The sequence below is a fragment of the Capra hircus genome, chromosome 14, assembly GCF_001704415.2.
Source record: "Capra hircus breed San Clemente chromosome 14, ASM170441v1, whole genome shotgun sequence".
NCBI lineage: Eukaryota > Metazoa > Chordata > Mammalia > Artiodactyla > Bovidae > Capra > Capra hircus.
Window position 1 is genome coordinate 34,628,282 of NC_030821.1, and position 27,480 is coordinate 34,655,761.

A 27,480-nucleotide genomic window follows, 5' to 3' on the forward strand; every position below is an offset into this window, starting at 1 on the left:
TTTACAGCTTATAACACAACTTTTATTAGAAAAGTTATACATAACATAGCATCAACTATTTTCAAGAACAATATTAAACCCAATAAGCAACAAAAACCAGACTAACAAAATGTGTAACAAGAAACTAATGACCTTTCTATAATCAAACATTCAATTATCTACAATGTCTTTATACAAAGGGAGAAAAATCCATGGTTTACAGGCACATGATACTGAAATAAAGCGGCAATACCAATTTTATACAATTACCATTCTCAAGAAACTGAATCATCAAAACAGGAATTACGAGTTCACAAATTTAAAACATCTCACATAATTTAAAATTATTGGGTATACACTGAAGTCTGAATGATTTTTTTTTCCCATACAAGTGCCAACACTTAAGCTAGAACTTTTAGTGTGTAATTTTGCCCTAAAAAGTTAAGACACGTTTTGATAATCATAACAGTCACATAATTTCTGGTGCTACCTGGTCTGTTAATATTTAAAGCCTTTATTTGGATGTTTTTCTTCACTTAATTTATAGGAAACTATTGGATTTCTGTTGCAAAGCTATTACAGTTCCAAACAAAGGAGTGTGCAAGCTTTGGAAAAAAAGATCAGTACTAAAACTTACAATAAATATCAAAGAAGCCATTAGTTTTTACAGCACTGTCTGCTTAAAGGTTAAGTCTACCAGTTGTACAATTTCCCATCAGTCTGTCCTTTCAGTTAGCATAGCAATTTCTATTTTCATGATCTGAATACTCAAATATGTCCAGACATCTTTTTAAAACCTTGATTTATAGCTCCTGGAAAATTATAGATGCTTTTTATATTCATTCTACTCTAAAAAGTCTATTTCTGCTCATTTTAGAGTCTCACTAAAACAACAGATTTCAGCATAGTAAGATTCATTAAAAAGTTTCAAATGGAATGATTTACAAAATAGGGCACTTTAAACCAAGTCCTATCTTTTTATACAGTACAATTTCACATACCAACCCCTACCCCCGATGGTGAATTGTGAAATTATACTTTAAAACTTATCCCAAGACGACAGTCTATTTGGGGCACCATCCCTGAAGGACAGTACTCCCTTCTAAGACTGCTGGGTGTTGCTGATGGGAAAAGACAATTTCGGTCAAAGATCCACACTACTGTTCTTAACTGTCAGATGTTTTTTCCTGAAACGTTCTCCTTTATAATGCAGTAATGGAGAACTGAGATAAAAACTCCAACCTTCCGTTGCTACTCAATTATATGCGCCAATATTGCACACATCTGTTGCGGACTGATCTTGGGGTGCTTGCTTTCTCCACCAGAATACAAACACCATACAAGCAGTTCTGCTTAAAGAGGAAATGGGTAAATTTAAAATACTGGAAAAAATGAAAAGGCAGAGACTTTGTACAGACAAAAATCTAAATTTTCTGGAAGGGTTTTGTGTGCCCTACACATGGGGGCAATTTGTACACACTAGTGAAATGAACACTAGCTCTAATGCTTCTAGCTGCTCAAATAATGTGGAACCTTGGTCCCGGTGTTGCAATGATATCACTGTACGGTTCTTCCTGTGTCAGCTCAATAGCTTGCTGCTTTTTAAGAACCAAGAAGCTGTAGAACTTTGCTGCAGCTTGCTTTCTGTTTGTGTTTCGGCACAACTCAAGCAAACTGATAGATTCAGCTCCAGTTTTAGCAAGAGCTCGCTGAAATAAAACAAGAGAGGAAGGATTAAATGAAAGTAATCAGCAGACCAAATCAGTAATTTTAGAAGCATACTATTTTTGTATATTATGTGAATGTTTCTCATGTTAAAAAAAAGCAAAGGGACAATGTTAACACAGATTCATTTCTTTGTAGATTTAATTGAACGGATAAAACAGTAAAATATAGCACTTACAGTTTCGCAAACTTTCAACTATCCTTTGAATCTATTTTAGGAGACCCTGAGCATCTTGCCTGGTATTTCAGACACTCAAGCAATCTCCTCTGTATCTGATACATGAAGGCCCAAGGATAAGTGACACTCTAACCCTGTACAATGATTTGACAAATTTAATGATTCAACATATTAAATTTGCTCAACCAAAAATAAGATGTATACACACACCAAAGGAGCTCTGCTTTGCAGAGTAACAATGGGAAAGTGTTCACCTGGATGCTTTCCAGGCTCGATTTTAGCCTAACAGCTTATGTATTAAAGTAATTTAAGGTATGTGGTTTTGGAAGAAGTTTCACAAAAGGCAGACTTGCTGGCTATGTAGCATGTAACTTTTCCTTTTAAGGAAACAATGCCAAAAGCCTTTGACGAATTTTTTCTCTAAGCCTTCACCGGCATACCTGAAGACCATGAAGCATCTGCTGGGTCCTTTTGTTCCACCTTCTTTCCTCTTGATCCTGATCACCCCCTGAAGCATCTTCATCCTAAGTGAAAATGACCCCACACAAAACTGACAAAACTGCTACAAAATGAATCATTTCTGTTACCTCCTGAAAGCTCCAAATTGTGTATTTTGGTTAGTGGAAAAAACACTTAGCATTTAGTTCAGTCTTTTTTAAATTACAGAAGAATGTCCTTTGTGCGTTTAGCTGATTATATGATTCTGTACTGATCTAGAAGCATGGGCTCTACACAGTGTGGTCCATGGACTAATGCTGGCAAGCAATGGGTTATTGGCCGCTGCTAAGAAACTTATATCAGGTGTTTCAAAAGAAATGGGCTATAATTTATAATATATATTTAACTGTAATAGCCTGGTTCCTAGTCACCTGCCATCTACAGGATGGAGGTTAGCACTGGGCAAGAGCTGAGATACTCCCAAACTATGTTGGAACTATACATAATATCCAAAGGACCAGGAGTTAACAATCTCAAAAATATCAGAAAGCATAATTTTAAATACTAATTGAACACAGTCTGAGATACTCTAGAACATAGGTTGGAAGAACTCGGGGGTTAAATTCTTACTTTAAAACAATGTAAGGCTCATAATCAAGCCCTAAATGGTTATGAAACCTATGCTGGCATAAATTACAAATATGAACAGATGGTAATGAGAATTAGTCTTGGAATAAACTTTAAACATAAAGGTTTAAATAAAATATTTGACAGGACATCAAATAGAAAAATATCTAAGTCTTCTATAACAATCTTAAAGACCCAACAAAGGCGGGGGGTAGGGGGTTGGGAAAATAAAAGAATTTGGCTAAGTTTTGCTTTTATTCAAACATTTTTCATCACTCTAATTAACTCAGCTCCAATATGAAAAATAACAACAGCTGGTGGAAGATTTTCACTAAATCTGGATGGGAATGTACTTATCAGATCTTTTTACATTTCCTTACCTCCTCCTCCTCCTCATCTTCTTTCTCCTTCTCCTTCTCTTTTTCTTTTTCTGGTAAAAGTTCTAACTCTGGAATTAACTGACAGATATTTGGAGGTTCTTCTGGGGGCAGCTCTACAGGAGGTATTTCCATCTGCTCTGCCTGCTGAGGCTTAAAGCAATAAAAACAAGGCAATTTAAGGATGCACATTTTAAAGGTAGCTTCTTTTAAGTATGTAGTTGCTGCAGTTTTCAAAATGAAAAGAAATACTGGGGTCACACCTCCACACTTCCTCATAATCAAAAACTGATTACAAGTCTCAACATTAGTTTACAAAAGAAAATCCATTCTCTGTCTTATTATCCTAGAGCAAAGGTGCTTTGTTTTTACTTACTATTTGCAAACACTTAACAAAAAACCCTCAAAACTTTCTGTATTAACATTTTAGGAATAAATAGAATCCACTGACTCCAGAGCAATGCAAAAAGGCTCTAACATTAATTAGCCTGGCACAGGCAACCATAACTGTATAAGACTGCTTTAAGGTTATTGCAACTCAGCTTGAGTGCTAAATAGGCCTTTGGGCTCTTCCTGAAGCAAATAATACAAATGAGGAGACTGTTTTTCTGGATCCATTTCTTGTATTTTCTTCTCTGACTTAATACAAACAAATGAGAACATTAAAATACTGACAAGGGAACAATTATCCAGAGAGTGGTACTAAAGCAACCCACTATTACCTGCTCCCCTTCCTGAACTCAAAAAGAAAAATGCGCCCAGCCTTTTACAACTCCTTAACACCAGGGGGGGCTTAGAGAACTAGTTCTTAAAATTTGCAAGGAATATTCTTTTGCCAGTGTCTTGCTGGAGGCTGAACCAAGAGCCTAAGGTACCCAAAAGTCTCCCTTTGTCCAAATTAATATATTCTATAGACTTAAGCTTGGGAAGCTTCAAACCAGACCACCTTTCTTTTCACTTACAACAGGACACTGAAGTGAACTTAATGGTAGCCAGTTTAAATGAAGTAGCAAGATGCTACTTTACTTTTTGGACAACGAGATAGCCTGAAACTACTCTGTACTATAGATAGGCAGGAATGTTTGCTGAACAATAAACCAGAATCTGGAAGAGAACAGAGGCCTAGGAATAAATCCACACTATATGGTCAATTAATTTAGCACAAAGGAGCCAAGAGTAGACAAGGAGAGGACAATCTCTTCAATAAATGGTGTTGGGTAAACTAGACAGCCACATGTATAAGAATGAAATGGATTAAAGACTTGAATCTAAGATTTGAAACCAAAAACTCCTAGAAGAAAACACTGGTAAGAAACTTATTGGTCTTGACAGACCCTTTTGGATTTGACACCAAAAGCAAAGGCAATAAAAGCAAAAATAAACAAGTTGGACTTCATCAAACTAAAACACACTACAAAGGATACCATCAATAAAATGAAAAGGCAACCTACAGAACGGGGAAATATCTGCAAATCATTTATCTGATAAGAGACTAATATTCAAGATATATAAACAACTCAACTTAGCTCAAGAGCAAAACAAACTGAAAATGGGCAATGGATCTGAACACAAATTTTTCCAAAGACAATATACCTGATGACCAACAGGTACAAGAAAAGGTGCTCAACACACCTCTGATTAGTCAATGTAAATAAAAGCCACCTGACACCTGTCTGAATGACTAACCTGTTAGAACACCAAAAAAGACGAGAGCGCACCAAGTGCTGGCAAGGATGAGGAGAAAAGGGAACCCTCACGCACTGCTGGTGCAAGTGTTAATTGGCTCAGCCATTAGGGAAACAGTGTGGAAGTTCCTCAAAAAATTAAAACTTAAATTAAAACGTCCAGAAATTGCACCTCCAGGTATTTATCCAAAGGAAATGAAATTACTATCTGGAAAAGATGCTTCCATGCTCATAGCTAAGCCATGAAAACCACCTAAGGGTCCATCAACACATAAATGGACGAAGAGAATAGGACACACACACAGATCTATTATTCACCACAAGAAATTATGCCTTTTGTGACAACATGGATAGACCTGGAGAGCACTATGCCAAGTGAAATGAAAGACGAGTCCTCTATGACAGCTGTATCACTTATATATGCAATCTTAAAAAGGTGACATTCATAGCAGCAGAGAGTAAAATGGTGGTCATGAAGGCTAGAAGGTGGAGGGAATGAGATGTAGTAGATGTTGGTCAGAGTATACATCTGCAGTTATAAGTAAGTTTGGGGGATCTAACACACAATATGATGATTACAAATAACAATACAATTGTCCCTCTGTATCTGCAAGGGATTGGTTTCAGGATCCCTTCAAAATAGAAAAATTCATGGATTGCTCAAGTATCTTACATAAAACACTTACTCCAGACAGCCCTCAGTATACATCCATGGATATGGAGGTTCAACCAACTATAACTACAGACTTCAAAATTGCTCAGAGTAGATCTTGTGTGACAAGAAAAAAATCTAATTCTGTAAAGTGACTGATACTAACTAAACTTATCATATTAATCATTTCACAATATATACATGTATCAAGTCATTATACTGTATACCCCAAACTAATACAATTTATATGTCAATTTTATCTCAATAAAATGGAGGGAAAATGTTCCATTCTTGCTAACAGTTATTTATCAGCAGGAAGCTTGTTCTATTTTACTCAAAATGTATTTAACAGGTTCCTTATGTTGCTTTTCTTATTCTATCTAGAATTGTCTGATTCACCATGGGCTAATGTTTGAGAAATAAAATAAAATTAGAACCTAGTGTCAAGGATTCCATATTAGCCAAGGATGTTCAGGCCACTCTGAAGCAAGACTATCCAAGAAGAGTCAGAAAAAACCAAAAACTTCTAAACTAAAAACCACTCCCACTCAGGGCACACTGTGTTTAGATCCCTGGCTGCCGTTCTTTCTCTCTGGATCCATTCCTTGCTATTTTCTGCCCAAACCAAGATACTTCACAAGGCCTCCTTAAATAACACTTGCTACTAATAGCAATCCTTAAAATACTGTCTGAACATCCCAAACATTTTTGATGGAGAGATGTGCTTACAGGGATCACGGGTTCTGGGTCAATTTGTCCCGCTTTTCGTTTAACTCCCTGAGGTGGTGGTGGGGGCATGGCTGACTCATCCAAGTTTGTTCTGCTGGTTTCCATCGACTCCTGGAGGCGGCTGGGCTCTTCCAAAATAGGCTCATCTACAATTGGTCATATGAAGAGAAGACTTAGGTCATACAGTCCTTAAGAATATTTTAGAACCATTTAATATTAATATGCTACAACATAGGTACTTTCCCTAGTAAGGAAGACAGAATAAAATTTTACCTCCACAAAAGTTACTCAGTTTATAACAATACATTTAAAAGTAGGAGGGAGCTTTAAAAGGACAGATGCCACTTCCAGTCCAAGGCAGGACAATCCCTCAGCAGACTAGCACTCAGCCAAGTCCTAAACCTCTATGCAGTCAGAGAATATAAAGCATGTATCTTCCTGTTCAGAATCTGAGTATACTTCTTCGTTCCTGACTTCTTTTACTTTGGCAATATACAGGTAAAACTTAAGCCAAATGTTCACTTCAACTTTATGGGGGAACTATTCTAATAAAACAGACCGATAACATCACGCTGCTGATGTTGCTGCTGTTGGTCCTCTCTGGGAACCTCTGGATTTTCAAATTCTTTGAGGAATTCATCCAAATTATCAGCCTCTCCTCCTTTCCTCCTTTTTCGAAGATCTTCTGGTACTAGTGGTGTAAGACAGCGTGTAAAGAGCTATAAAAAATAAAAAGATCAATTATACAATCTTTACTACCAATCACAAGAAATGAAAACCTACCACTAACATTACAATGTTTTAATAGTTGGTGTATATATACATAAAATTGAACACGATTTCTACTTAATGTTATACCATATTCACACTCCATTCTATAATTTGAAGTCCTGTAGGATTTTCATTGCAGCAATTTTAGAAAATTTGAGGAAATTTTTTTATCCATTGTCTAACTTGGAGATTTAGTTTTAAATTTATTGACCTGCAGTTTATTTTCACATTTATACACTTAAAACTCAATCTAACTGAAATCATACCCAATAGCTTTACATGGTACCCTTTTCACTTAATGATATGGTAATTTTATTAACTATTACTTCTAGTATTTTTAATGACTGAATATTCCACTGAGTGGAAATATATGTGGGTGTGCATATATATGCCACATTTGATTTTTTTAATATTTTAAAGTTCTTTAGAAAAATTTAACTGTAAATAATTATTTAACATCTTCATGGAGTAGTTTTCCCCCATATTTTAAATTATCTCCTCAGGAAAAATTACTGACAATGAAACCACTAAGTCAAAACAAACAAACAAACAACTTAAGAACCTTCTTCCAAATGACTGTGCATCCGAAAAAAAAGCAGTTTTAACAAAGTTTGCTGCTTTAGAGACTTTCGATTATTAAAGAAAAAAAAAAAATTGGTTCTAAGAGTATTTCACCTCTAGAAAAGGGGTTGTAAATGGAAAGAAATTCTCATAAAGCCAGAAATCTGTATTGTGGGTAAAGTAGAACCAAGCCATGTTTTAGCCAGAAAGCACCATCTACAGAATATAGACTTGAACCACAGTACACACTAAGGCAACAGAACTAATACTTTATCACAGGAAGTTGAGGAGAGAGAACTATTACTAAAAACACCAGTGGCTTTTTAGAATAGTGAAAATTCATTCACATCTTTTAGAAATGTAGGTGTCACTTATCATAATCTTTCAGATCAGGTTTATGTTCAGTGTACTGTGGTTTAAGGGAGAAAACAGAAGATGCCATATGGCTGGCTAAACAATACCTGATCAAAAACGATGTAAAGAAAAGGTTTTAAAGTTTGTTTAAAAAAATGATCAAAATCTGTATGAAATTTAAAATCCTGCAAACGCTATTACCTTCAGTAGTCTGTTATTCCATAAAGGCTGAGCAGGTAAAGAGAAGAGTTTTTCCACTCCTCCTGTCTCTTTCCACATCATCAATTTCTTGGTGGGTGGTGCCAGATCCAAAGTAGTAACAATATCAGAATAATCACTAAGCTGGGCTCTAATTGTCTTGCTATCCAACTCTTTGACACTGTCAACGATGAGCTTCCTCTTCCTCTTGGCTTTTGTTTCTTTGACTGGCATGATAAAAGAAAATAAGGTCATCTTTCTGAGAGGCCAGCAAGAACTGTACAACTTTGGTCTCATTGTATTTCTGCCTTTCTACATGCCTAGAAGAAATGTTAAACTTTCATGAGTACACAATCTATTTTAACTGATGTTTCCCAAGCACCATATAGAAGCTGACATATGATGAATATTCAATAAAAATTTGCTGAATGAATATGTATAGACTTTTAGCACAAAATCGGCAAAAAAAAAAAAAAAAAAAAAAAATTCTAAGAACCAATTCATTTTTGCCCATGTAGTTTTATACTGTAAACACGAAACATATCACACCTCATTCAGAGTTAGACCCAAGAGCTAGGTTTTGCAAATTAGGTGAGTGACCATTAAAAAAAATTAACTTTACTTTGCTAACCTCTTTATTTTCTCATCTGAAATATGGCCAACCATTTACAAGGGATTGTAAAATAATTAGTATAGTGTCTGGCATAGATTGAGGACTCCATAAATGGTTGCAATTACTATGACTTTTATTAGAAAAGTTACAATTCCTATATGGCAGCTGCATAAGCACCTTGATGAAGTGAAACAAGCCCAAACCCAGTTAAATGAACCTGAAACTCCATCCTGTACACTTTTTGTGTTTCCATTTCTAATCCTTACTAAATTCTTACAAAGCAGGTAACATTATCTCACGTTTCTTAAGATACCGAAAGGCTCGTGGTGTTAAATCAATTCCTCAGGATTTCATTCTGTCTTACGTTCTATAACTCTATTGGTTTTAAAGATAAAATATGCACGTCGTTCAAAATTCAAGAAGCTGTTAACACAGTGACAGCCTCTGTCCAGCCCCTGTCCTCCAGCTACTGAGTTTCCTTCCTTGAAATTTAAAGTTCAAGTTCTTGTAACAGCTGGCTAAACTCAGCTGTCTTAAACAATGCAGTATTTGTCCTTTTAAAGATCTCTGTGATATCTGTCAATAATAGAGTACATAATTTACTTAATTACCCAGGTTACCCTACTACTGAAGTTCCGGGAGGAAAAACTTGTTCATTTTTATATTTTCAGTTCCTAAATCGAGTTCGTTACACAGAAAGTACTGTTTTTAAACCAGAAGCCATGTACCAATTTTGGTGATCAGATTCTAAGTAGAAAATCTCGAAAAGTTAATCTTGTTTTAACCAAGAAGTAATAACAATATCTTGAGTCACACTGTAAATAACTTATTCCATCCCATTGTACCCAAAAATCATTTAGAAATTTTTAAGTTTCACATCCAAATTACATATTGCCTCTTCTACTCAGAAGAGGCACCTCCAATTATACTTTGCTATGCTTCTTATTTAAGCACTATAACTGATTTAGTCAATCTTGTTATTTTACTGAAAAATGCCTTGCAGTGTTTTTAAACTATTATACATGTGACCTGTTTGCATTTTTTTGTGACCCCCAAAGACTGAGATACATATTTGCAGGAAGCCTGTTTCATCCTTTGGAAAGTTATTTCACAGCAACTTGTAAAAACATTCTGTAAGATACTAAAATTGTCATTGATTAAAGATTCTAAGACAGATGCTGGACAAAGGAGAAAAGTTATTTAAAATGAGGAGATTACTAGAAAGTATGTTTGCTCACCAGTGATATCAATAGGTTCCAAAGCAAAGGCTTCTTCCTCATTTGGAACAAGCGTTGTCTGATCAGTCATAGTTGGCATTGGTTCGACAGGATCCACTGAATCAGGACTATCAGGCCCACCCACTATAAAAGCAGAAAGTTGGTCACAGAAGGCTTGGAATTTACTATACATCCAACAAATGGCAGGGAAAAAACCCCTGTGAGTAACTGAAAGAAACCCACTGGTACCAAAGAGAAAACATTTTTCTAATTATAAGGTCTTTCCAGTTGACCTCCTGGCCAAAACACAGCAAGGAGCACAGGGTTAAACATGTAAGAGACTCAAGCATAAGCACCTTTTAAATTTCAGTTCATTAAAAGCTGAAATGGTTAGTTTTTGGTCTTCTACATGAAATATGTTTTGGATGCCATACAATCACATGCAATCACTGAGCATGAAATGCTTACTTGACACGTTATCATCCTCGTCCATATCATCATGTGCAGGCTGCTCTGGCAACATCACCCCCGCCTCAGACAGGGCAGGGGGGTCGTCAAAGATACCGCCATCATTATTACTAATCAGCTTGTCATCTGAAATAGGGAATGTAACTTAGTTGCAGTTTAGAAAAGAAATGCTGAAAGATCAATAGCCAATCACTGGGAAAATAAAATTATGTCAAAACGGAAATTTTAAAAATTTAAATCTGTATTCAGTATGCATCTGTTCTCTTCATGGTAGTATATGGAAGTATAAAATATTTCCACACATGGGAAAAAAGTCTCCTTCTTAATTTTAAAACTTATACTTACAGACACAGATAGAGAAGCCTGAAGAATTAGTAAAACTTAAAATTCCAAGATAAGCACTTATAAACAAAATTAGGTATTGCTAACATTTTAAGGTTACAGGCTTACAGAAAACTTCAACTGAACCAACTGGTCACAATTCACATATATATACCTAGAGAGATGCTCAAGACTGAGAATTAGCAGCCACTCTAAAACACTGCAACTAAATAAGAATTTATCACCTTGTAGTGACTCACCTAATATACCACCATCATTTCCTTCTCCAAAATTGTCATCCTTATATTGGTCTTCATATTCTAAATGGTTAATTTTCTCATTAAGATTGCTGGTGCTCTGCTCAGGCTCTAATAGGAGATTAGAAGCACCAGTGCTTGCTAACATGTCATCATCCTCGAAAGCGCTGCCTTCTCTCATTATTTCACGATCATCCATTCCAAAGTCACCTGAACAAATTTTAGTCAGTCATTAATTGAAAAAAGTTAGAAATACTGCTGACACAAAAGAAAATGCCTTATGATTTAATTATAATGCCATATTTGCCTAATAAAGTCTTATGTATCTTTGAATATTGAAACATCTGGTTTAAACTTTAAATCTTCAGCATCTGCATTGCATAAACCAATTCTGGGGCGTGATCAGAAAATTCAAATAAGATCCAAATTTAGGTTATCCTAAGTATGTCTAGTGACATAACTTAAACATTAGAGCTAGTGCTAGTGATTTCCTTCTCTATTACCAAAATCATTTTCTTGTAGAATACTGATGTTTCCAACTTCTTCTCTCATGGTTATCTCTTCCACTCTACTCTGGTTCAGGCTGAACTGCTGGGCCACATCGATGTCACTATAAAAGAATTCCAAAAACACTTTAGTCTCAATTCTCACTGTATTGTTTTATAAGGGAAAACATATCTCAAATTCTATTCTATAAGGGGGGAGAAAAGCAAACACACAAGCTATGGAGCCTAAATATTTGACATTAAATAAATACAATCCAAGAATCTAAATGATTTAGAAGCGAATTTCATTTGTATTTAAATTTTAAAAATGTTAATAACCAGTGAGCAAAATATAGTATGCTGAAATCACTACATAAAGCAACATGGTATACAGAGAGGAAGAACTTAGAGATGCCTGGGTTAGAGAACCATAGGTTTCCATCAGGGCCCTGCAATTTATAGGCTATGTGAACACTGACATTAACTGCCTTTTCTGGAACTCTGTTTAATATGAACCAACCTCAGATTGGGTGATACTGCAGCATGCATTTAGTGGGGAAAAAAAAACACCTGCACATAAGCAGACTCTTGCAGGTGAAAATGGTGTTAAGTGTCAACTGTACACATTATATACAACTGGCAATATATTGATAATGAAAGAAACTGGATGATCAGTACCTGGAGTTCATAATACTAATCACTCTTACTTTTTAGCTGTGTTAAAAAGGAAAAATTCCACCATAAAAATTAAACAAACAAACCCACCAAAGTATAAAGAGAAAAAGTAAAGCAGTCAAATAGTGCCAAGCGCTAATTAACACAATAAATTCAAAGTAATAAATTTAAATTTAAGCCACAGATTGTTTTTTTAAAAAGCAAAGAAAAAGTTAAATAAATGGGGCTTGAGGTAGAGGGTTTCCTGGTTAACTGTGCTACTTAATCACTTGGTCGCAGTCGCATGCCCCGTCACGGTCATGAGACCTGGCTTCTCACAGTCATGAGACCTGGCTTCTGAAGACCTGAGAAGAGGCAGACAACCCAGCAAAGCGCGCGGTTACAATGGCCATCTCTGTACAACTTTCTGTTCTCAAGTGTGTGTTGTGACAATGACCTTCACTCGCTCTTTGTATAAAGTTATCTCACATGTTTATTAAAAGAAGAAAAGAAAAAAACTTGTGGCTGAGTATAGCTTGGTCAAGATGATAAAATGCTAGAAGATGTTAGTAAATACCTCTGGAAAAAAATCATGAAGCTACAGTTCAAGTTTATTGATATTCTCATGTAAAGCGAACAGCTAGACAGCTGTTCAATTTACATAATGGCCTAAGCAAATCAAATTCTCCTTAGCAGTGGTAAAGCTGACATCGTTTACATGGTTTTCTTACAGAAGACACATTTCCTAGTTATATGTTTCATATTTATATACTATCATAAATACAGCATATGCATTTTGGCTACATGTTAACTCAATGTGAAAACATCCCAAGAAAACTATGTATTTATAAGCCAGTAATGTTTTTTGGTACACCAAGTCAATAATTTAAAAAAAAAAAGAAGAAGAGAGAGAGACATACTCTAAGTCAGGCAGTGGCTGATCAAAATCATGAAATTCTTCAGGTAAAGTAATGGCATTGTACGCAGCTTCTCGATTTTCCTCAGGCAGGTCAACAACACCTGGAAAAGTAACAGTAAGCTTCAAGCCCTGGCTATACCAAAGATTATCAAGGGGTCAAGGAAGGTAAAATATCAGTTTAATTTCCTAAGGTTAGATACCAGGAGGGTTGCTTCAGTACCACTGAAGCACAAGTACTTTTAAGTTTTTCTAGAATCATAATTCACACTACTTGAATCACAAGAAAAAGGTCAAAGCACTAATTATGAATTAAACTGAGAAATCTTTAATAAAAGGACATAGCAACAAATAAGTATTAGTAATAGCTTTCTATATAAGCATGAAATTTATGAGGAAAAGGAATGACTGCAAGAGTATCCCACACGTTAAGAGGAATTAGTTATTTTAGAAAAGTGGGATTGAATTATTTTTTATTTTCTTTACATTTCCCCCTATATTTTAAAGTGGTCTATAATAAACATACATTGATTTAAGATAAAAAGAAACAAAATGTTATTTCAGCAAAATATGCTTAGTAGCCTACAAAGTAGGAAACAATCAAGTATCATGTCCTCTGCCTAAGCATTTTACTTTTAATCAAATCTTAGAATCTCAAAGATTTCACTATTCATGTTACAATAATTTGAAATAGAAGAATACCACATCAGTAGAAATTAACAGTATAAAGCAGCTCTCCTACACACTGAGATTTTAATCAGAATAAAATTTCATCAATACTTAAAAAAAAAATTATACAATTGTAATTATCTATGCAGATGGAAGTTTGGTTCCAAGGGTTCAGTTTTAGAAATCAACTATTACCTGAAACAAAACAACAAAGAAATATGGAGAACATTTAAAGTTTTAACAACTTCAGTTTAAAGTGAATTTGATTTTAAGACTACATCAAAATTGTAAGATTTTTTTTCTGAGCTGTATTTTTAAAAACATAGAACAATGAGTTTTCAACACTTCAACCTCTGATGACTGCTGAAAAAGGAGTTAAAAGGGTAGCTCCAAAGGAATAACAAAAAAGGTCTGCCATAATTCCATCCACAGAACCAAACTGAAATGGGCTATCTCCCTTGAAACACTGCCTCTCCAAGCTTTGCCCATTTTTGAAGGGCTCCTTGTACTGCAATTAAACTATGCCCATCTAGAAATACATGCTTAGCAGTTTTTCACCCTGAACACAGTAAACTTCAAAGTTAAAAAAGTCAACAATACCTGGTCGAAAAGCCATCTTTATCTTAATGAATGCCTCATTACAATCTGCCAGGAGGTATTTGGCTTTTCTGTGATAGATTCGAACTACTCCCAGTAAGAGATGTCCTGATGTTCGGAGTGCCATCTTCACCTGCGGATTAACATTAATTTATATAGTAATGTTCTGGTTTTAAAGAAAATTTCAAAGCCTGTATGTTGTGCAATTTATAGGCACTTTATATCTCTTCATACTTTTAACCATTTATTTGAAGTTACCTCATAATCATAACTGAGCAACTTCACTTTCACTTTCCTGCATTGGAGAAGGAAATGGCAACCCACTCCAGTGTTCTTGCCTAGAAAATCCCAGGGACGGGGGAGCCTGGTGGGCTGCCGTCTATGGGGTCCATACAGAGTTGGACACGCCTGAAGCGACTTAGCAGCAGCAGCATAATCATGTATATTTTTTCTCACCTGTAAATTTCCTGAGTATACCCAAAGAACAGATGACAGAAATCCATGAATGAACATGGATGTGAATGGACATATTAAGCAAGTATTAAGGCAACCCATGAAGTGCTATCATTAGCACACTAAGTATGTGACACTTTTGGATGCCAATCCAGAGTCACTGCTCCCTGTCAATTAACTGAACTCTGATTTTATGTGGGAAGTGAACATCCCCAGACTCGAAAGATGATGGTCTCGTTCATCTCTGCTGATGCTTGTTTCTGAGTGGGCATATAACCTAGTTCAACTAACAAGGAATATTAAGTAGGTCAGAGAATTCTGAGATTTTCCCAATTAAAAAAACAAAACAAAAATCTCCACAAAAAAACTGAACACTCTTTTCCTTCTCCCCTCCTGCACTTTGAGTAGGTGGAGCTTATAGCTGCCTGCAGTAGCCCTGTAACCACAGGGCATAAGCATGAGGACAAGGACAAGAAGCCAACAAACTAAGAAAGGTGAGTCTAGGTGAGTCCTTGGATGACATATTTGAACTGCTGAACCAATCCTAGATCTTCCTACTTCTAAAACTTCTAGTTAAACAAGACCGCTAATTTCCTGTCTAAGCCACTTTAGTTTTTATTACCTGACTGGAAAGCATACTAACCGATAAAGGATAACAGTACTCTTTTTTTTTTTAACAAGAAATCACACTCCTCAGCCTGTATTTTATCAAGGTGGATTTTGACCAGTGTTTATGGGGCGGGTCTAGACTGAGGTCCCATCACTTCATAGGAAATAGATGGGGAAACAATGGAAACAGTGTCAGACTTTATTTTGGGGGCTCCAAAATCACTGCAGATGGTGACTGCAGCCATGAAATTAAAAGATGCTTACTCCTTGGAAGGGAAGTTATGACCAACCTAGATAGCATATTCAAAAGCAGAGACATTACTTTGCCAACAAAGGTCCATCTAGTCAAGGCTATTGTTTTTCCAGTGGTCACGTATGGATGTGAGAGTTGGACTGTGAAGAAAGCTGGGTGCTGAAGAATTGATGCTTTTGAACTGTGGTGTTGGAGAAGACTCTTGAGAGTCCCTTGGACTCCAAGGAGATCCAACCAGTCCATTCTAAAGAGAGGAGTCCTGGGTGTTCTTTGGAAGGAATGATGCTAAACCTGCAACTCCAATACTTTGGCCACCTCATGCAAAGAGTCGACTCATTGGAAAAGACTGATGCTGGGAGGGATTGAGGGCAGGAGGAGAAGGGGACGACAAAGGATGAGATGGCTGGATGGCATCACCGACTCGATGGACATGAGTTTGAGTGAACTCTGGGAGTTGGTGATGGACAGGGAGGCCTGGCCTGCTGCAATTCATGGGGTCGCAAAGAGTTGGATACGACTGAGCAACTGAACTGAACTGAACGGATGGACTCCGCTAACAAACTGAACATCTACTGTTAAAAGACAGCCATTTTGCTTTTTTGCATTTCTTTTCCATGGGGATGGTCTTGATCCCTGTCTCCTATACAATGTCATGAACCTCCACCCATAGTTCATCAGGCACGCTATCAGATCCAGTCCCTTAAATCTATTTCTCACTTCCACTGTATAATCATAAGGGATTCTTATGAAGTTTAGAGTTATAAATTCTTATTTAAAACTGTAATAAATTTCTGACTAAATCTAAGACACATCCGATGCTGAATCTCTTACCCAATTAAAACACTGCTCTTAACTGAAAAATCAGACTCTCCCTTTATGGCTTGCCTTAGGAAATTTGAAATTAATAATGACTATGCCTAACCCTTCACGTGAGAAAAAAGGAGGCAAAAAACTCAACAATGGTATGCCATTATCTTGTCCAGAATTAGCAACTTTTAGAAGGAGGTATACAAAAAACAGAGTAGCGGTTTCCTTAGGAGAAGGGGATGGGGGAGAGGCAAAGGGGCAGAGGGATCAGCTCTATGGGAGTGGATAGAAACAAAACTTTAGGTGGTGAGCTCGGTGCACGGGATACAAAAGTAGAAATACAAAATCTATTATGTAATGTTATAGATCAATATCACCTCAAAGTAAATTACTTACAAATGAAGATAACAGTTTAAAAAAATGTAGTGTTTGGGCAAAGGCTTTCTTTCTTTCTAGATTAGTTTGGTTCATAATTTAGTCTAGAAGGAGGTAAAATGAGGAGTGGAATTTTTGCTGCTGAGCTTGCTCATTATTAAGCATGTAGGTATGATCAAGAACACAGGCTATATACATCCAAGGACAGCTCTACAGGGGCTAAGAGGAACCGTTCCAACCAGAGTGGGGGAAGGCACGGAGTTCTGAATGTACCATCTGTCTGACACTTGTTCTAAACGACTAAATCAACATTTCCCCACAAGAACTGCACAACCAGAGCAAACATTAGAAATTTTTAGGTCATTTCACCCTGTGGAGGTATCTATTGTGATACATTCGATCACAATAAACCAAAATCTAAGAACAGACTTAGAAATGATTTTAAAGTTATAAGTGTCCCTAATGGCGTACAAAGTACTCTGCATGTATTATGAAAAAATGTTTTTTTAAAAGCCAAATCAGCTTCAGTATTTGCTTATGGATTTTGTTAAAGATTAGCCACACATATCCATTTCCAGAAAAGAGTGCAATTTCTCCTTTCTCCGCTTACTTAATTCAGTAAGCATACCTATAAAAAGAAAACATTTCTCAATTCGACCAGCAGTGCACACTGGCACAACTTCCCCCCAGACTGCATTGGTAATGCATCAGATATCTTAAAAATAAGTGTATCACCTGCTCCAACAATCATATTCCTAAAACATCAACATTAAAGAAAGACACAGAACAAAAGATTTTACAAGTAACGGTTACCAAATGGTAGTTTTTTAAAGAGCAAAATAAAAACTTGTAATCATACCACTTAGAGCAATCTTTAGTAATGTTTTAACATGCCTTCTAGGCTTTTATATGTGCATACACACAATTTTCCTTTTTGTATGTATATGTGTACATAAAACTGCATATTGTTTTGTAATGAGCCTTTATCCAGGAAAAGCTCTGTCTATAGTATTATTGTAATTTTTAATGGCTGCATTACAAAACCAGAGCAATTCAGAAAATTTGGGGAAAACTATGGATCAGCTCCCTCCTTTCAAAGACTGCAGCTGGTGAAACGAATCCTGCACAGCCACAGCTATGAATTGAAGTCCAGTCCCTTCCTCTGGAGTCCTAGGGGCCAACTGCGTTTTGGAATTCAAAGCTTTTTTGAATATTATAAAGTCAGTGCAGTACACATGCCATTTATCAAAACATTCCCAGAAGTGTCTGCAACAGCGCCCCCCACCCCCCCCAATCATACGCTTTAGTGTTTCCACAGTGAATTTATGAAAACACAAACGACCTCACTTCAATTACAGTCAAGTGTGTTTCTGGGTTTTTCTCTGTATTTTAAGTTCTGTGCATAAGACACTATGACACTGTACAATACAACTGCTAAAACGACGGCAGAGTTATGAATAGAGCTTTTCCCGAACGCAGTCTTGTTACAAAACATACAATGCAGTTTTTGTATACATTCATTAAAAGGGAGAAAATTACATGTATAACACATGCACCCATGAAAGTCTAGAAGGCATACCAAAATACTAAAGGTTTTTCTAGGTGGTAGAACTAAAGGTCACTTATTTTCCCATTTGCAGAAAGTTTTCTAATTAGTATTGTCTTAGAAATTATAAAACATCTTTAATACCATAAGTTCTATATTAATAACTCTAAAGCTGGCTGAAGTTCCATAGAAACCTTATAATGTACTCTAATTCCAAATCAAACTTTCACTTCTCCCCTGTAAAACATTTTTCCACATAACTTTTCTGAACAAGTGTCTGCTACATCCCAGGTTTATTCCTGGATCCTCTTGCTCTTTCAGCAATGAAGAACTACTCTCATTTAACTGTCAATTGTAACAGTAGCTCCCAGTGCTGATCCAGAGATCTGGAATCTTTAAAAACAGGAAAACTGGTAGATTTATGTGTATACGCATATGTAAAAATACAACATACAGGAAAGGACCTTTAAAACACAGACGTACTATACGTATAAAAAATTACATTCAAGGACTATACCTTTATTTTGAGATTAGCCCTTCATACATTTTTAAAATCAACCTGTTTGTTCCTCAATGAAATGCTAATAATGTTAGTAGCTTTGTGTCTGTGTGTTTTAATGGTCCTTCTTTGGCAACACAAAAAACATGTATTAAGTCATACTATTTGTGAAATCCAAGGGTGGAAACCACTGCTTCAGAAGTTTCAGAGGATATCAAGAAAATCTCTAGAAGCAGAGCAGCGAACAAGGCAGATAAGGTTAGGACATTCCCGAGCCTTCCACTCCAGGGGCACACAGCGATTAAGTATTTAGGGAAAGGGCATGGCCAAGTACAAAAGTTCTATGATGGGAAAAGGTTGGTATCTTCAAGAAAGAGCAAGCAGGCCTGTGAAGCTGAGGTGGAGCAAGTGTTCTGGACACTGTTCACCATATGGATAAAGTAGTTAGATCTGGCCCCTGTAACATTTTCCAAATGATGGGTCCTTATTTTGAAAACTTTATATAAATTCTATAAATTCCTCAATCAAGAACACCTATACACATATTTAGTACAAAAACATCTAGAAAGTCAAATATAAAATATTTGGGTACTGCTAGACCATCCTTATCTGTCATTAAAAGAGGCAAATGAAAATTATCTTTGTACTCACCACAGAATTTTTAGAGAAGAGAGTATCAAATTGAAACTCTGGGTAATCTATGGATTTTCTTTACCCCCAATATACACAGATGCCTGCCTAATAAATCGTTTTTATAGAATTCTATTTCATACATCAGTGAACAATCAACAAAGTGAATAAAAATATCAACATCAAACATACCTTTGGTGAGATGATACTCTCCACACTGCTCTCTAAATTACACTCAAACACATGGGCTTTGGTTAGCTTCTTATCCCAGTGGGCCGCAAGCCAAATTTTGGCCAGCGGCCCTCTTTTACTGAGGACAAAATGTGCGTAGAACATTGTTCTGGTTGACTATGAAACAGGAGGAAACCTGAGGGGGAAGAAAAATATAAATGCCACATGAGAACTGAATTATCAAGATGTACAAGAATTCGGGCTTCCCTGACAGCTCAGTTGGGAAGGAATCCACCTCCCATGCACGAGACCCCGGTTTGATTCCTGGGTCAGGAAGATCCCCTGGAGAAGGGATAGGCCACCCACCAGTGTTCTTGGGCTTCCCTTGCGGCTCAGCTGGTAAAGAATCCGACTGCAATGAGGGAGACCTGGGTTCAATCCCTGGGTTGGGAAGATCCCCTGGAGAAGGGAAAGGATACCCACTCCAGTATTCTGGCCTGGAGAATTCCATGGACTGTAAAATGGAGTCTCAAAGTGTTGGACACGACTGAGCGACTTTCAAAAAAATCTGAAAAGTTTCCTTTTAAATCTGAGAACTATGTATGAAAGGCTCAAGTGAAGTAGAGCATAAATTAAAAGAAAAAAAACCTATTGTTTAATTTTGATAGCATTAAGAAAAAGACTACTCCTCCCATACTACGGTGAAAGGGGACAAAGGTCAGATCACTTTCATGCCACACTGTCATCTTATAATAAAAGTGCTAGTATGTTTTTTCACTTTAAGTAAAAATTGTCATCAGAAAATCTACTCTTTTTGAAGTTCCATCCAGTGTTAATTCTATTCCAATCCAGATTACTAACTGTGAAAGTAAGAAGTAAGTTTGCTTTTGGCCAAAAGTTAGAAAATTTATTCCTCATGATAAGAAAAAAATGTCCAGGAAAAAAACCACTCAAGCACAGACATTAATCAATGAGGAAACTTCCATTTTAGAACCCCATTTAAAAATGAGATTTTCAGCCAAAAGCATTATACAATAATTGCTACCTCATGTCAAGCATTTTACATTTCACCAAGTTGATAAGTAAGTGGGTTGGCCCCATTTTACAAGTGAGTAGTTTAGAAAAGCTAAGCCTTAAAAAAGAAGCATTATCTAAGTTTTCTCAACTCAGGAGTCTGGAAAGCACCTGCCCTCTTATAATTTAAATACTAAGTCTAAAACAATGATACAGTATACAATTCATCATGACTGAAATATTCTTAGTAGAAATACAAGTATGTTATTTTCCTTTTAGTAATCTAATATATAAATACTAAAGCAAAAAAACAGCCTGAAATACTCTAGCTTAGAGAACACACTAACTGTGTCAAACGGTCATTTCCCTTATACCATGTAGTTTTTCTTTTCCACAGAATTTTAAAAATCTTTTACCAAATGAATTTCTATTTTTTTCTAAAATGTCCGTAACTGGAAAAAGGTAAGTCATACCTCTACAGAAAGCATGAAAAGTAAGTAAAGTTTTAAAACTTACTGCACACCTATCCCTTGCTCCCTACCATTCCTAAGTTCCGGCCAAACACCAAATTTTCTTTAAACTTTATCATTTTTTGAATGTTACAAAAATGGAATCATACAGTATCTGACTTTGGAATAGCTTTTTGGATTCAGCATCAGGTTAAAAAATCTATCAAGGTGTTTGGTGCATGTATTAATAGTTTGTTTCCTTTCGACACTGAGCAGCATTCCCTGGGATGGGTATGGTACCACAATTTGCTTAGCCATTTTACCTATTGAAGGACATCTGGTTGTTTCTAAGTTTTTTGACTATTTCAAATAAAGCTGCTATAAATACTTGTGTATACAGACTTTTGGTGAATATAAGTTTTCACTTTCTAAGACAAACAGTCTGAGCTGTGACTGGACAGCACAATAAATATTCCTTTAATTTTTAAAGAAACTTTAACACTGCTCCTATCAAAATTCTAATGAGGCTTTTTAAAGTAAGCTACCGACAAGATTTTTCTAAAATTCATAAGGAGAGGCAAAAGACCTAGAATAACTAATTTGAAAAACAAAAACTGTGAAGACTCATTCTACCCAATTTTAAGACTTATTTTAGAGGTATACTAGTCAATTACTGTGTGACCAGAAAGACACAAATCAATGGAACAGAGTAGAGAACACAGTAATATATCCACACAGTTAAGTCCAACTGATTTTTCACAAAGATGCAGAATCAAAGGAGGGAGGTAGTCTACTGGACTTTCTGACAAATGACCCTTCAGTGATTAGGGATCACCCCACAGGCAAAACAAACAACAGAAACACAAGACCCTCACCCCAAATCTCACACATTATATAAAAAGTAAACTACAGACTTAAATACAGAACTATAAAATTTTAAGGTGGGGGAAAAAACACAAGAAAACACCTTTAACACCTGAAGCTTTGTAAGAACTTTTAGACATCACACCAAAAACATGTCCCATAAAGGGGAAGAACCTATTATGAAGGAACCCACTGAGGATGCAAAGACAAGACAGAAAATGAGAAAACATACGTGCAAGCCACATATTTGAAAAAGACCTGGATCCAGAATATAAATAAAAGAACTCTCAAAACTAAAGAGTTAAAAAAAAATCCAACTAGAAAAGGGTGAGTATTTCAAGGAAGACAATGTACTGAAGGCAAATTAAGAACAAGATGCTCAGCACTGCTAGTTAAGAAAATGCAAATTAAGACTCAAGGAGATATCACTGCACACCTCTCGTAAGAGCTAAAATAAAAAATAACGGCAACAGTTCATGCTGGTGAGATACAGAGAAGCCGCGTATCTCATAAATGGCCTACTGGGAATGCAAAATTTCCTTTTGAATTAGCTTAAGAAAAAAAGATCCAGACTAAGTCAATTTGAGTTTTCATGCTTTCATAAAGGGACCCTAACTTTAAATAAGAACTTTGCTTACTGTATTTTCAATTAAAACCTGTGCTCATTCTTTCCAGTACGGTACAGAAAATACATATATACTAAACATATTCCAGGCAAGAGATTTCACACCTGTCAAAAAATTGGGAGGGTGGTGGTACAAGAGTAATAAGGTCAGGTTTGCCTCATCTTGATGCCAATAATTTGATGGAATTTTCATTCTCTGAACCAGATGCTTTCAGGGGATCATTAATTCACACAAGGAAAAATTTTTCAAAAGAAAAAATAGGCTTCATCAACTGCCTAAAGTTGTGAAGTTTTTCTTGCACATGTGGAGTTAAGAAAAGAACTAAAGAAGAATTCAGGTCACTCTAAAGTAAAAGGACTAAACCTCCCCACGAAAAAACAGCACAAGTGTACCTTGTACCCTAGTAAATCAAAATACGCTTCCCATAATCAAGAAGAGCCTCCTATGTTGTAGCACTTCTACTTCAAGCCTTAAAGTCTGTTAGTATAAAAATCAGACTGCCTCTATAGCATTATAAATATAATCCACAGGATTTTGCAGAAATCCAATATGGCTTTGAAATGTTACTAAAAACACTGACTTAGAAATCAAGTCGGTGATGCACAATAAGCCCCAAGTTTTACTACAGAAGACAGTCATGTTCCAAATAAGTTAAAAGAACTCTTACTATTTAGCTCCTACAAGACTCTGCTGCAGTCAAATACTAAATATGTATTTAATGAAAATGGAAATGAAATACACCAAGTGATCTCATAATTGATACATGTAAAAAATTTTGGAAATTTTAGAAATTGAAACTAGCATGTCTCAACAGGTGTCAGTAGCTCACGGCCAGCACTTCAGCTGCTGGTTAAGAGTTCCATGCTTAAAATATCCCAGCTATGCCCAGACAGAGATTCCTAAACAGATGCTTTCTTGGCATTGGATGGTGAGTAACTAAAGCAGAGTGGTGCTAAAATTAATCTGGGAAACAATTAGCAACAGGAAATCACCTTAATAACTAAAGGAAGCCTGATGGACAGTAGTGATCAACTATTGGCTTTTATCTAGATAACAGTAAAATTTGATCATCCTCGCCTTTTGCAGCATTTCTTTCCCTTACTGATACCAAACCTTTAGCCTGGCCCCCACCCCCACAAAAAAAGGTTGATTAAAAGTTCTCAAGATTCTAAATTTTGGAACTCCCTTACAATAGATCTTAGCAGAAAGCCTACATTTCTGCTTACCAGAAACATAGCTTACCAATTTCATAATTTCTCAATTTTTTTCTAAAGCAGCAACTTTTAAAAACTGATCCTAAAAAGTAATTTAAAAAATCTGATATGAAATGGCAGACTAGCATTTAGGAACATATTCAGGAACGCAAAAAATGGCAATTTCTTTAAGATATGTCGGGAAAACCAAAGTCAAATTACAGCTCATGTTTCTACAATGTTAAATCATTCTAATATTTCACTTATCTGTTAGAAAGCAGGGCAAGATAGTGGTTGTATAAATTGGTATGCCCTCTTTGAAGGGCAATTTGGCAAAATCTTATACTCTCTAGCCAGAAATTGGGCTTCCATTAATAAGCCAAAGGTATACTTGAGGACGTATAATAACGACAGATCAAAAATTAAACTTACTAAGCGCTAAGGATTTTATGTGTGCATCCGCTTCATGACAGCCTTAGAAAATAAATACTGGCCCATTTTATAGACCAAGAAAGAAAAGGAGAGGAATAAGGAACTTGGCAAAGGTGACCAGTATTCAATGCAAATACAACTTGAACTTCAGAGCTCACAAGCCTAACTAAATGTTTTGTTGCCTTGCCAGCTTGACTACAACAAGGTGTTAGAAAAAAACCTACCTGGCCCCTAAGACGGAGAAAGCAATGGCACCCCCACTCCAGTACTCTTGCCTGGAAAATTCCATGGACAGCAGAGCCAGGTAGGCTGCAGTCCAGGGGGTCTAAGAGTCGGACACAACTGAGCGACTTCCCTTTCACTTTTCACTTTCATGCACTGGAGAAGGAAATGGCAACCCACTCCAGTGTTCTTGCCTGGAGAATCCCAGGGACAGGGGAGCCTAGTGGGCTGCCGTCTATGGGATCACACAGAGTCCGACAGGACTGAAACGACTTAGCAGCAGCAGTCCCTAAGAAATGATTTTAAGCAAATCAATACAATCAGGCAATAGAATTCTATGCATTCTCAAAACAATGATAAAGTATTGAAAAAGAGAATTCTCTCTATACATGTATGTTAACACGCACTTGCAGGAGCATAAAATACCTGCAGAGTGAAAACAGAACTGATGAAACTGGTCACCTTTGAAAAGTAGGTCCAGTGAGAAAGTAAGGCCTACCCTTCTGCACCGCCGGGCTTTTTTTTAACTTAAAGCATACACAAATGTCACCTATTCAAAGTAAAAACAATTCTATTGGGAGTGCTTTCCCAGTAATTAGTGAATTAGGCTGGTTATTATGTGGTGTTCATTTTTCCTAACCATAAAAAACTGGAAGGTGGAAATTCAGTGATTACTAACCTTGAAAAACATCAACATCTAACTCAGGTAAGAATGGAACTGTCTTCTGGGGGGTGTTTGGGGGGAGGGTCTCCAGAACAAAAGGTATTTGCAATGCTACACATTAGAACTGCGTCCCTTTTGATACTAAAGTTCTTTGAAGGAGCGTTTTACAACCAGATAGTCCTAGGTTCAAGTTCAGCTCCCTCCTTAGCTGTTCTGTAACTGTTGAAAGCGATTTAACATGTGAGTCTCAGCCTTCTCAGCTCTAAAATGGGGATGTTTCCTAAACAGGATTTTGAGAATTAAATAAAACATCATACCCAACACAATGCCTTTATAGACGCAGTTACTATGAGAAAAAAATCTCCTCCAAAGTATACAGGAGTTATCAAGAACATGCCTAACAACTCGGATATCACAACATTTAAACATAAAACATAAAATCTTCATTTTCAATATCAAGAACTTTCCTTTCTGTACCAAATTATACGAGAGAAAACTCAGAATCTTTGTGTTCCAATAAATGGGAACTCACCAGGAGAATCTCATCCTCAAGAAGTTAATTCTAGAGTGCAGTAATGTGTTGCCTCTAAACACAAAAATGGTAAGGATTATGCGCTACCAGCATAATTGACTTGTATATAAAAAAGCACAAAGTCCACTGAGTTATTCACTACTGTCATCTCATCTGTAAACTGTTAAATAATTTAATCACTGGATATGGCACCGGTCCCCATCAACGTCTTTTTAAAAGTAATTGATTAGCAGCCTCCAACAATAAGCAATTTAATGACCCTACAACTTCAAAAAGCTTCCCCAATCTGTCTTCAACATTCTGCACCATCACACAGCTCACTGGCACTGACATTCATTGGAAGAAAATAGAAATTTATTTTCTGCAATTCACTGATTACTCTATAAACAGCGTAAGGAGAGCAGATGTTACACTTTGGCTTGCAAAGAGAAGCCGATAAACATTAGCCTTTACCAGAAACCCTTAAAAACACAAGCGCGTTTTCGAACGCTGGTAGCCTATCTATCAAATCTAAAGGCGGCCAAACCCTCCAGCATTTCCCTCTTTGAAGCGGGTCGCGAAGTCTGGCAGCACAGCTCGACAGGGTCACCCCTGAACTATTACAGATCCTTCTCAAAGCCTTCTCAGCGAGGAAAAAGAGACACCACCTATTTGTCAGAAACACACACTTCCCTCCCAAACACAACATTCAATATCCTCAATCTCCAAGAAAAGTCTGGGAGGAAAACCAATTATGCTAATTTCCCAAGAATCAGAGGCAACTTCCCTTGGTCGCTTTTTCTATTGGTCTAACATTTGCTATCCCCACCGTAACCATTTTCCTTAAAAAAAAAAAAAAAAAAAAAAACCGGGGAAAGGGGGAGCAGCAGCAGTCCCCGGTTGGGGGCCCGCCGCATCCTCCGGGCCCTCGTGTCTTCGATCCCCGCACCCGCGCGCGAAAGACGGTTGCGGCCCCTCGGAGCTGGCATCGCGGGCTGTCGCCGCCTCCCGCCCCGAATCCCGCGTCCTCCCAGACAGCCATTTTCACCCGAGGAGTAGGCGGCCCGGTCCGAGAGCGGGCTCGTTTAAACCTCCTCCTCGCCCTCCGCGGCCCAGGCTTTCCCCCGCTCCCCGAGGGACCCGCCGAGTAACGGCTCCTGTGGCCTAGAGACAGACCTGGACCATTTGTTAGCTAACAAGAGACGATGCGGGCCCAGGCGGCGCGGGTCCCGGCCCAGGGAGCCGGGGCGGGCGGCGCTGCCGTCCCGGAGCTCAGAAGAGGCAGCACGGCTCCGTCCCGGGGCGCGGGCCGTGCCGCGGTCTTCCTCGCCCTCCCGCCCCGCTCCGGAGTCCGGCTCCCCGACGGCAAGACGGCGGGGATCGGGGGTGGGGGGGGAGGAAGCTGGAGCAACAGAAGGGGCCGGCCGTCTGTCTTACCTTGCTCTCCGCCGGGAGTTGGGCGGGCTGGGTGGCCTGGGGAGGGGAAAAGGGTCGGGGAGGGGGCGGGGAAAGGGAGGGGAGCCCTAGTGTGGTGTAGCTTCGCAGCAGCTCCCGCTGCCGCCGCAGCCGCCGCCTCCTTTTCCGATTCACTCAAACAAACAAGATGGCTGCCGTTACGCCGCGGCTCTTCCTGCCGCCCAAATCCTCGGTTCAAATCGGCAGGATGTTTACGGTCAAAAATGGTACCTGTG

General features: G+C 37.5%; 1 protein-coding gene across 2 annotated transcripts; it reads right to left on the reverse strand.

Moving 5' to 3' along the window:
- On the reverse strand, positions 1–27,480 carry RAD21 (RAD21 cohesin complex component). 2 transcript variants are annotated; one of them, XM_018058370.1, is made up of 14 exons: positions 27,227–27,480; positions 19,836–20,010; positions 14,475–14,604; positions 13,210–13,309; positions 11,654–11,760; positions 11,154–11,360; positions 10,573–10,698; positions 10,126–10,248; positions 8,278–8,501; positions 6,950–7,109; positions 6,391–6,536; positions 3,328–3,477; positions 2,323–2,406; positions 1–1,688 (listed from the first exon to the last, which is right to left on the reverse strand). In XM_018058370.1, exons 2-14 carry the CDS (start codon positions 19,977–19,979, stop codon positions 1,497–1,499), a joined length of 1,893 nt encoding a protein of 630 aa, XP_017913859.1. In that variant the 5' UTR covers positions 19,980–20,010; positions 27,227–27,480; the 3' UTR covers positions 1–1,496. The 2 variants fall into 2 exon arrangements, with proteins under 2 accessions (XP_017913859.1, XP_017913860.1); XM_018058371.1 differs by lacking the exon at positions 27,227–27,480 and adding an exon at positions 26,966–27,181.

What these genes read in the sequence shown, in the direction of transcription:
- RAD21 (XM_018058370.1), bottom strand. Translation starts at nt 19,979, where the DNA reads ATGTTCTACGCACATTTTGTCCTCAGTAAAAGAGGGCCGCTGGCCAAA. An exon ending in AGAGTATCATCTCACCAAAG is followed by an intron (nt 14,605 to 19,835) that starts GTATGTTTGATG and finishes GTTAATCCGCAG; the next exon opens with GTGAAGATGGCACTCCGAAC. An exon ending in TCTACAAGAAAATGATTTTG is followed by an intron (nt 11,361 to 11,653) that starts GTAATAGAGAAG and finishes AAATTTGTTCAG; the next exon opens with GTGACTTTGGAATGGATGAT.